Genomic DNA, 10,790 nt, shown 5'->3' on the forward strand with positions numbered 1-10,790 from the left:
TTTTAAGATTTTAAAATTTTATTTGACAGAGAAAGCATGTACGCATAAGCAGGGGGAGCAGCAGGCAGAGGGACAGGGAAAAGCAGGCTCCCTCTGAACGGGGCTTGATCCCAGGGTCCTGAGCCAAAGGTAGTCGCTTAACCCAATGAGCCAGCCAAGTGCCCCTAAAATTGTCACATTTTATTCCATCTTTCTTCACATTTTGGCCAAACCTCATTTCTCATTTCCACTTCTACCTCAAAAATCTCTGCCTATACAATGATCAATTTGTGAGGTTAACTATTATTTGCTGACTTTATTTTCAAGACTGCCATTAGAAATATGAATATACACTAGAGTAAAAAGCAGAATACAAACTATCAATGCAAAGACACAGATTACACTGCTATAGAAAGTGTGCAGGTGCTGAGAGCACAAAGGAGGAGGAGGTCAGGCCAGCCTCTGCCCTGGGAAGCTGGCTCTGGTCTGGTCGGGGTTTACTGTGGGGCGGGCTGACAAGTACAAGCCACAATGTGTGTGGTATGCCCAGGCAGCAATCTAAAATGCCTAAACCACAATATTAAAAACCACTTAATATAGGGCAAAATGATTTTTTTTTACTTGATAAGTTTATTTTACCCTAAGATTTAAGGGTAACCTCTTTCTTAATATAGCAGGCGTCTTAATTCAATCAAAAGAAAACTCATGGGTCTCCTTAAGCCCTGAAAACGTATTCCTTCTCAAGTGGTCTTTATCTTAAAGGAAAGACAAGTCTGGCTGCTGGAGCAATAAACCTGTTATCCTCAACTCCAGCCCCTGGACTTCCTTCCTGTCTCTCTCAACCACACACACACTCGCATGTATGCACACATGCAATCACACTCACACGTACTCCATCAGATCTATTTTACCTATTGTCTGATTTTTTTCTTCTGCAGGTCAAGGCTGGCTTGCCCCAACTAGTCTCCTAACTGCTTTCCTGCTTCTTTTTCATCTCTCTTATTGCACAGTCCATTCTGTCTTCAGAATTATCCCTCTCTCATACAAATCTGATTGCATCATTCCACTTGTTAGAAATTTCTGGTGGTTTCTGAAGATCTACAGGGTCAAGTGTGAACCCCATTGCATTGCACACACACACTTCTCAATGGGATCCAGCACTACATACCATGTTACATCTTCTTTCATTCAACAAATTGTCACTGAACACCAATTATGCAGGGGAAGGTGGAGGCCAGGACGCCAGAGGCCGCGGCTCTGGATTTGCTGGGCATAGGGTGGGGGTGGGGGGATGACCGTGGAAGGGGGATCCCCAACCCCACCCTGTCTGCCTGTGCCCCCATCTCTCCAATTCTACCCGAGTCTCCTCCCTTCCTTGTGTGTGTGTCCGCAAGTCCATCTCCCTCGGTTTTGGCCATTTCCTCGCCTCCTTCCTGTATCTACATCTTCCTCCCTGCCTTCCCATCTCCCTCTCTGCCGTTCCATTTTCCTATATCTTGGGTGTGTATTTCCGTCTCCATCTTACCCCCTACCTATCATTGCCCCCCTTTCTCTTTCTGCACCTGTGTCCCCTCCTCCCCTTCTTGTTCCCTTTTCCCTGCTCCTGACAGTAAAAAAAAAAAAAAAAAAAAAAAAAAAATTATCCCATTTCACTGGGATAGGCATTGGCAGTAAATGACAAATAAAAAGAGAGACAGATTCTGCCCTCATGAAACTTACAGTCTAGGATGAGAACAGATACTAAGCAAACAGTCACGCAAATGAATGTTTAGGGCTACAACTATGGCAAGTACCACAAAGATATATCAGGCAAAGTGTTCTGAATGAGACAGTGGTGATGGCTGGACAACCCCATGCTGATGCTAAAAACCACTGAATCATACAGGTTAAAAGGTGAATTTATGGTATATAAATTAGAACTTAAAAGAAAAAGATGTACCAGGTTGCATGCCTGTATTGGTAGAGTTGGCCTAAGCAAAGCTTCCCAGAGGAAATGAAACATCACAATTAACTAACGTTTACTGAGCATTTACTGCACAAAAAGCACCTTTTGCTATAATAATCAACCTGATCCGTCTGACCATCCTATAAAGTTCCTACTATTATCTCCAGTTTAAGAACTGAGGGTCCACTAATTAAAAAAAAGGGGGGGGGGGAGACTGAGGGTCTAAGTAACTTTACCCAAAGTCAGAGAGCCAAGTAAGTGGTGATGCCAGAACCCACACTGCAGCTGACTGACACCAAGCCTCACATTCTTTTCTGCTGCACCTAGGCAATGCCTACTATTCAGAACTACTTATACAAAAACAAACCATGATTTTATTTCTTTCAATAGAAATTTCTCATATCTTTTGTCTTTCAAAGAGCCTCATGAGGGGTGCCTGGGTGGCTGTCAATTAAGCGTCTGACTCTTTTTTTTTTTTTAAGCGTCTGACTCTTGATGTCAACCCAGGTCATGATCTCAGGGTCGTGAGATCAAGCCTATGTCAGGCTCATCCCTCAGTGGGGAATCTGCTTGAGATTCTCTCTCTCCCTCTCTCTGCCCCTCCCCCTTCTCACACATGGTCTCTCTCAAATAAATTTTAAATCTTTAAATAAAAAAAAAGCCTATATGAATAAACTGTTAAGTCCTACAAGATCCTAAATTCCCCCACTGTCATCACCTTTCTGATTTCATTTTCCTCTCTCTTCCCCTCCCACACTCTGCTGCAGCCATACTGGCCTCCTTTTGTTTCTTTCTTTTTTTAATTATTTATGATAGTCACACACAGAGAGAGAGAGAGAGAGAGAGAGAGAGGCAGAGACATAGGCAGAGGGAGAAGCAGGCTCCATGCACCGGGAGCCTGACGTGGGACTCGATCCTGGGTCCCCAGGATCGTGCCCTGGGCCAAAGGCAGGCACCAAACTGCTGCGCCACCCAGGGATCCCCTCCTTTTGTTTCTTAAGTAAGCTGGGCATGGTCCTACCACAGGGCCTTTCCATCTGCTTGAGCTATGATGATTATAATCATTACACATATTTCAAATCATGATTCTGCCAAAGGTCAATTAACATTTTCTGTAGCTATACTAACAATACTACCAGCAAGATCCTATACTGAACTATACACTAATATTTTGAATGTCATTTTTTTTTTTTAAGATTTTATTTAGAGAGGGATCCCTGGGTAGCGCAGCGGTTTGGCGCCTGCCTTTGACCCAGGACGTGATCCTGGAGACCCGGGATCGAATCCCATGTCAGGCTCCCAGCATGGAGCCTGCTTCTCCCTCTGCCTGTGTCTCTGCCTCTCTCTCTCTCTCTGTGTGACTATCATAAATAAATAAAAATTTAAAAAAAAAAGATTTTATTTAGAGAGAGTGAAAGAGCACCAGCCGGGCAGAGGGAGAAGCAGGCTCCCCACAGAGCACGGAGCCCCATGCAAGCCTCAATTCCAGGACCCTGGGGTCAGAACCTGAGCCAAAGGGAGATGCTTAACCAACTGAGCCACCCAAGCACCCCAAATGTCATGAATTTTAAAACAACCTCATTTTCCCAGTTTTTATTGTTCTACATGTCACCACGCAAAGATTTTTATTTTACAAAATCCAGTAACAGTAGCTTTTGCTTATCAGTTAGTATGATAACTGATCGTTACATTTGCATTGAACTAAAACAAGGCAATTAAGCCAAGGAAGTGTCACAATAGTACTTGATTATCACCATTCCTAAATTCATCCCTAAAACCACAGTTTGTGAAATAACTATGGCAACACTGCAGGACACCAAAATACCACCAAACTTTTACTGAAAACTACTGTCCATCTGTGCAAACACACACAAATATACATGCTGACAACCAGTTATATAACTACAATACAATAACATGCTAAAAATCCTAAGCAACTCTTAAGCATATATACTGGCACAGACTGTTCAAAGTAGGTGTTGAGAAAGGAAAATTACATTTACATTTGAACCAGAGCTGTTTCCAAACCCAAGATGATGAAAACTCTCACTTTTTATCAAAAAGATTCACCTTGACAACACCAAAAAAACTCAAATAACTTAATAAAAACGGGTGGAGGACATGAATAGACACTTCTCTAAAGAAGACATACAGATGGCCAACAGACACATGAAAAAATGCTCCTCATCACTGATCAGGGAAATGCCAATCCAAACCACAATGAGATAACACCTCACACCTGTCAGAATGGCTAAACTAAAAAACATAAAAAACAAGTGTTGGAAAGTATGTTACGAGAAAGGAACTCTCTTACACTGTTGATGGGAGTGCAAACTGGTGCAGCCACTGTGGAAAATGCTGTGGAGGTTCCTCAAAAAGTTAAAAACAGAGTTACCATATGATCCAGTAATTCCACTACTGGGTATTTAGCCAAAGAATACAAAAACAAAGATATATGCACTCCTATGTATACTGCAGCATTACCTACAATAGCCAAATTATGGAAGCAGCCCAAGTGTCCATCAATAGATTGAATGGATAAAGAAGTTGCAGTATACATATACAGTGGAATATTACTCAGCCAGAAAGAAATCTTGCCATTTGTAACAACATGGATGGAGCTAGAGAATATAATGCTAAGTGAAATAAATCAGCCAGAGAAAGACAAATACTACATGATTTCACTCATGTATAATTTAAGAAACAAAAAAGACAAACCAAGAAACAGACTCTTAACTATAGAGAACACACTGATGGTGGGGGGGGGCAAGTAAAATAGGTAAAGGATTAAGAGTATATTCATGATGAGCACGGAGTAATGCACAGAATTGTTGACTTACTATATTATACACCTGAAACTAATATAACCGTATGTTAACTATACTGGAAAAAAAAAAAAAAGACTCACCTCAGGATTCTTTTAAATATTAAGCTCTTTTTGAGCTGAGGATAACCGGGAAAAAATTTAGCCAAACTCAATTCACTAGCACCCCCAGCAAAATGCTTGGACTGTGGGCAACTTCCCTAAAGTGACTGGCACAAAGGATAGGGGCAAAGGGTCTGAGTCAACTTGTTTTCAAACCTTGTTTTACCACTTACTAGCTGGAGGACCTTAGCCAAGTTTCTTTGCCTCTTGAGCCTCAGTTCTCCATAAAAACAAAGACACCGTCACAAAACCTGTGATACAGTGCCTTAGCACATGATGACAAATACCACAAGTATTCACTTTACCAGATCGAGCTATAGGAAGAAGTTAAATACCTGCACCTCATGGCTGCACTTAATACTACAGCCTTTAGAAGAGTTATCCATATAGATGATTAAAAAAAAAAAAAGCTGGAATAACACAAGCTTTTATATACATGTCTTTGTATGACCAAGGCTTTGCTTTTCTTTTTATGAATTTCTGGGCAATATAAGGCTAGGATTTTTTTTTTTTTAAGATTTATTTATTCAGAGAGAGAGAGAGAGAGAGAGAGGCAGAGACACAGGCAGAGGGAGAAGCAGGCTCCATGCAGGGAGCCCGACGTGGGACTCGATCCCGGGTCTCCAGGATCACACCCCAGGCTGCAGGCGGCACTAAACCACTGCGCCACTGGGGCTGCCCGGCTAGGATCATTTTAAATGGCAATATTATGCCTGTAATTTTTTTTAAAAGATTTATTTATTTATTTATTCATGATAGACATAGAGAGAGAGAGAAAGGCAGAGACCAGGAGGAGGGAGAAGCAGGCTCCATGCCAGGAGCCTGACATGGGGCTCGACCCTGGGAATCCAGGATCGTGCCCTGGGCCAAAGGCAGAGGCTAAATCGCTGAGCCACCCAGGGATCTCCTATGCCTGTAATTTTTGTTTTATTTTTTATTTATTTATTTTTTAATTTTTATTTATTTATGATAGTCACAGAGAGAGAGAGAGAGAGAGAGGCAGAGACACAGGCAGAGGGAGAAGCAGGCTCCATGCACCGGGAGCCCGACATGGGATTCGATCCCGGGTCTCCAGGATCGCGCCCTGGGCCAAAGGCAGGCGCTAAACCGCTGCGCCACCCAGGGATCCCTAATTTTTGTTTTAAAGAAACGAGTTTAAAAAATCTCCAGTCTTCAGGGTTTTGTTTACTGAATTAGGCTACAAATCAAGCCTATCAGGTACCTAAATTATTAATTAACAATAATAGTGAACACCTACTGAGGTCTTATCTGCTCTATGGCACAAAGATACTTGGGCAGTGAACAAGTTTACTATTAGGGCTGTCAAAACAAGTGTCAGGTTGCCTCAACCTTTGATGTAGTCTGATTATTGCCTTTCATGAAAGTATCTGCTATGTATCAACTGCTGAACCAACCATAAACAGCTGGAAATCACCAAGACCAACTCATTTCACAGGTGAGAAACTGAAGGCCAAATAAATTAGGTTCAAAGGTTACAAGGTTACCAACAAGTGGGTACTAGAACCTAAATCTCCCTCCTTATAGTTTGTTTTATCAATTACATGACAGCTGATTATTTAAAAGAAAACCTATTCTGGGGGCACCTGGGTGGCTCAGGGGTTGAGTGTCTGCCTTTGGCTCAGGTCGTGATCCTGGGGTCCTGGGATCAAGTTCCACATCAGGCTCCCAGTAGGGAGCCTGCTTCTCCCTCTGCCTCTCTCTTGTCTCTCTCATGAAAAAATAAAATCTTTAAAAAATATTAAAGTAAAAAAAGACTCATTCTAGTACCTCATTTTTATTTTTTTGTACGTAGTTGGGAAGAAAGTATCTGAAATAAGTAAATGTCTGTTTAATGAGAGCTAAATATTAAACACAAATTTATTTAACCCCTAGCCTATCATGAATATATTGAAAGGGCTCCTAGGGACAGAAAGGAGCGGAATCAGCTAGTCATTCTGTGTGCTATCTACTGCAGATAAGGAGTCTCACTGCTGACATGACCAAAACACTACCACCAGAGTGCCTTTCTTATGAATAAAACACGCTTTAGAACCACAGAACTTCCTTTACTCATATCAACATTCCTTTGGAAGAGGAAAAAAGTACCCTTAGCACCATTCCCCAGACACATATTTCACCTTTGCACAAGAAGTTTTGCCAGCTGCAAAATGCTCACTCCCTTTTGAGAAGCTGACCAATGAGTAAGATATTTTCATTCTTTTCATGCTCTGAATCACACTATTTTTATTAATATTCTTATTTCTTTCAAAGTTATTTAGGCATACCCTAAATGCCTTCAGGTCTAGATCTTAGGGAGGAGCCAAAAAGAGATCTTTAAAGTATAGGCCATATTCTTCTGGGAAAACATTGTAAAAATGTCATCCATTGACAAAAAGGTGAATGACTACAGATACTAGAATGCATTACTGTTTTAGTACGAGAAAATTCCAAAATATAAAAGTAGAGTCACAGGGGTACCTGGGTGGCTCAGCTGGTTAAAGCACTGACTCCTGATCTCAGGGTCCTGAGCTCAAGCCCTGCATTGGGCTCCATTATGGGCACGGAGCCCATTAAAGAAAAAAAAAAAAAGTCATGGAACTTCCCAAAACAGGCAAATTAAAGACTTCTACAAAGACTGTGTGTCAAATGAAAACATGACCGGATACTTCCATTTATTCCCAACAGCTGAGACTGAGTGCTGCAGTAAACCATCTGATCAATTAAAAGTTACCACAGACTCTACACACTAATAGCTAATTATCAAATAACTAAAATATATTCTAAACCCTGTGTTGCCCAATATAGTAGCTACTGACCACAGGTGGCTACTGAGCACCTGAAATGTGCTACTCTAAACTTCACCAGATTCACACTGGATTTCAATGACTTAGTGTAAAAAGAAAAAAAAAAAAAAAGGTAAAATACCACATCAGTAAATTTTCATATTGATTACATGTTAAAATGACACTCTTGATATACTGAGTTAATAAAAGATATTACTAAAATACCACCTTTTTATGTAGTGCCTAGAAAATTTAAAATCACATTTGTGTGGCTCACATTACATTCCTATTAGAAAGTACTACTCTATACAAAGTATGCAAAATGTGATCCAATTTTCCTTTGATGATTCATCATGATGATGAACACCAACTATACAATAAAGAGCAATCTTACTTATATATTGGATACATAGTTTCAGATAAGACCAAAAAAGAATGGCATGTCCTTAAAACTTACATTGAATTTACAACCAGTCTCAACCATGTTACTAGAGGAAGGACTGGATCCTACAAGTAGTATTTTTAGGGATCAAGAAGGAAATATAGACCTCAAGGGCACAAAAGAGAGACTAAGAGAAACACCATCTGTTACTAGAAGGCGTTTAAAACAAAACAGTGTGTTTTAAATAGTTAACAGACTTATCTGTGTGCGTGTGTACTTTTTTTTTTTTAAGTATTTGATGATTTTAAGTATCATGAAGAAATTTCCCAATTGCCAGGTAAGAAAACTTAAGGAAATTGATAAGGAAGAGACTAGAAACTCTAACCATGTGGAATAGAGGTAAAACGTCTGAGTGTACCATATGGAAAATGTAAGCCAGGTTCCTTCCCAGGGTATTTGTAATTAAACATTACACAAAGCCGAAACCAATCTACATTTTATAAATACCCTCCAATGTTATTGTAGTTTATAATGAAACCAACTATTACATGATTTAACTAACGCTGCTTTCAAAATTCCGAGACACCATAATGCCCTTTTTCCAAATCTAGCCAGTGAGAATCAGGGAGGGAACAGCTTCCAAATGCCTTTTCTTGCAGAGGTTAAAATTAGAAATGGACAATTCAGAGCCATACGAACAATAATAAATATCTGCATGGCATTCTGTTTGACAAGCAGTTTTGGACACATCATCCTTTTTGATCCTCAGAACAAGCCCTCAGACACTGGTATGTTTTTATTCCTACTTCAGAGGTAACTCCAGGCTGGAGACCTTGACTTGTTCAAGGTCACATAGCTTAAAAAAGAAAAAAAAAAAAAAAAGTAGTAGAACTGGTACTCCACTCTGGATCTTCTGATGCTCACATCCAATTCCCCTTCCATTACAAGACAATCATTTAAAACCAAATGTTTGGAAACCCAACAAGCCCTGATGCCAAAGAAGGATCTAAGGATCAACGAGGTCAAAGCTTAAGACTCTGTAAACATGATGTGCTGGAATGAGTTCAAAAAGGGGGGGAAGAGATTACCAAGAGACAGGAAATGACTTGAAAGATGGGGGGCGGGAGGGGGGGGGGTTGATTCTAATCTAAATGTCCTTGAGTGCAGGCAGCATCGCAGAAGAGCAGTCTTCCAGCAGAAAACGCAGAGAAACGGCGCTTTCCTTCAGAAACGTGATTTCCAGCGCGGAAGTCGTAGGTTAAAGCGATGGATTTTGTTGTTACTTCACTATAGGCGTGTTTGAGGATCCTACTCACAATGAAGGCACGGGGGGTGGGGGGGTGGGGGGGAAACAGGACATCCAACTGGGCGCCCCCAGTCCTACATTTTTCTCCAGAAGTCATGACATCCACCTCACAAAAAAAAAAAAAAAAAAAAAAAAGACTAGAAAAATCCTCATGGAGCACGCACTGCGATCTAGAGCGTAGGTAAAGGAAACGGCCAAGCTTTCTCGCAGAACGCATCCTGGAGGACAGGACAAAGGCGGCGCCGCCGCGAGCGAACCTCGTTCCACCTCCAGATCACAGTGACCACAGGCCGGTCCCGGCACACGGTCCGCACAGCTCCCCGAGGCGCGCTCCGAGGGAACCCCTAAGATGGCTCTCTCGGTCCGCTCCCTACGTCAATTCCTAAAGACAACAGAACCTCAGAGGCCGGGCCGGGCCGGGCCGAGGGCATCCGTGGGGCCCCGGCCTGCGAGCTCCGCACCGGCGCCCACGCCCCGCCGCCCGCTCCCGACGCGACCCCGGCCGAGCCGCAGGCGGGGGGTCCCGGGGGCGCCGGACGACACCCCCTCCCCGGGCCGCCCGCCCGCCAGGGCGGAGGGAAACAGGACCGGCTCCGACGTCGTGTCCGGCTTCCCCGCCCAGGCGGCCCCCAGCTGGGGAGGGTCGGCAGGAAGGGCCGCGCCGCGGCGGGGGGGAGGGGGCGACGGGCGTCCCGGCCCTGACCCGGCCCTGACCCGGCCCTGACCCGGCCGCGACCCCGACCCCGACCCCGACCCCGGCCGCGACCCCGACCCCGGCCCCGGCCGCGCTGACAGCCGGCGCCGCCCCCACCTGCCCGCCCGGGGGGCGCCGGGGCCGGGCGCGCCCGCCAGGCCACTTCCTTCCCCGCCCGGCCCCGCGCGGGCCCCGAGGGCGGGGAGCCGCGCGAGGAAGGCGGCTTGGCCGGCCGCCCGCGGAGGAAGCCGCCGCCGCCCGCACCCACCGGCATCATCGCGGCGCGGGTCCGCGGCGCCCTCCGCCGCCTGACAGGACGCTCGGCGCCGCGCCGCGCCCGCCGCTCCCGCCGTCCTCGCAGGCCGCGCCCCCGCCGCCGCGCTCCCGGGCCCTCAGCGGCGAGGCGGCGGCCGCGGCGGGCTGCGGAGCCTGACGGGCCCTGTCGCGGCCGCCGGCGCGCTGCGTCGCTGTCCCGGGACCGGCCGCCGCCGCCTCCGCCCGCCCGCCTCGCGCCGCCGGCCCTCGGGCTCGCTCCTCAGCCCCCGCAGGCCCCGCCCCCGGCGCGTCGCCCCACACGGGGCCAGCCGCCCGCTCCGATTGGCTCGGCGAGGCCGGGGGCGGGCCCGGGGGTGTGGCCTCCCGCCCCGCCCGCCCACAGCCGCTCCCGCGGCCGCCAGGTGCGAGCGCGCCCGTGCGCGTCCGCGCTCCCGTGGGCGGGCGCGCTGCGGACGCCTCGCCGCGGCCCCGCCCCGCGTGGCGGCCTGCGGGCTCGGGG

General features: G+C 45.7%; 1 protein-coding gene across 1 annotated transcript in view; it reads right to left on the reverse strand.

Annotated features, from left to right (window-relative positions):
- PPP1R13B (protein phosphatase 1 regulatory subunit 13B) overlaps positions 1 to 10,343 on the reverse strand; it is an 88,820-nt gene extending 78,477 nt beyond the window's left edge. Inside the window, exon 1 of the mRNA XM_038545838.1 lies at positions 10,284 to 10,343. Coding sequence (XP_038401766.1) covers positions 10,284 to 10,292 — 9 coding nt within the window. The 5' untranslated portion in view covers positions 10,293 to 10,343. The remainder of the gene's footprint in view (positions 1 to 10,283) is intronic.
- Positions 10,344 to 10,790: the final 447 nt, after the last annotated feature.

The sequence above is a fragment of the Canis lupus genome, chromosome 8, assembly GCF_011100685.1.
Source record: "Canis lupus familiaris isolate Mischka breed German Shepherd chromosome 8, alternate assembly UU_Cfam_GSD_1.0, whole genome shotgun sequence".
NCBI lineage: Eukaryota > Metazoa > Chordata > Mammalia > Carnivora > Canidae > Canis > Canis lupus.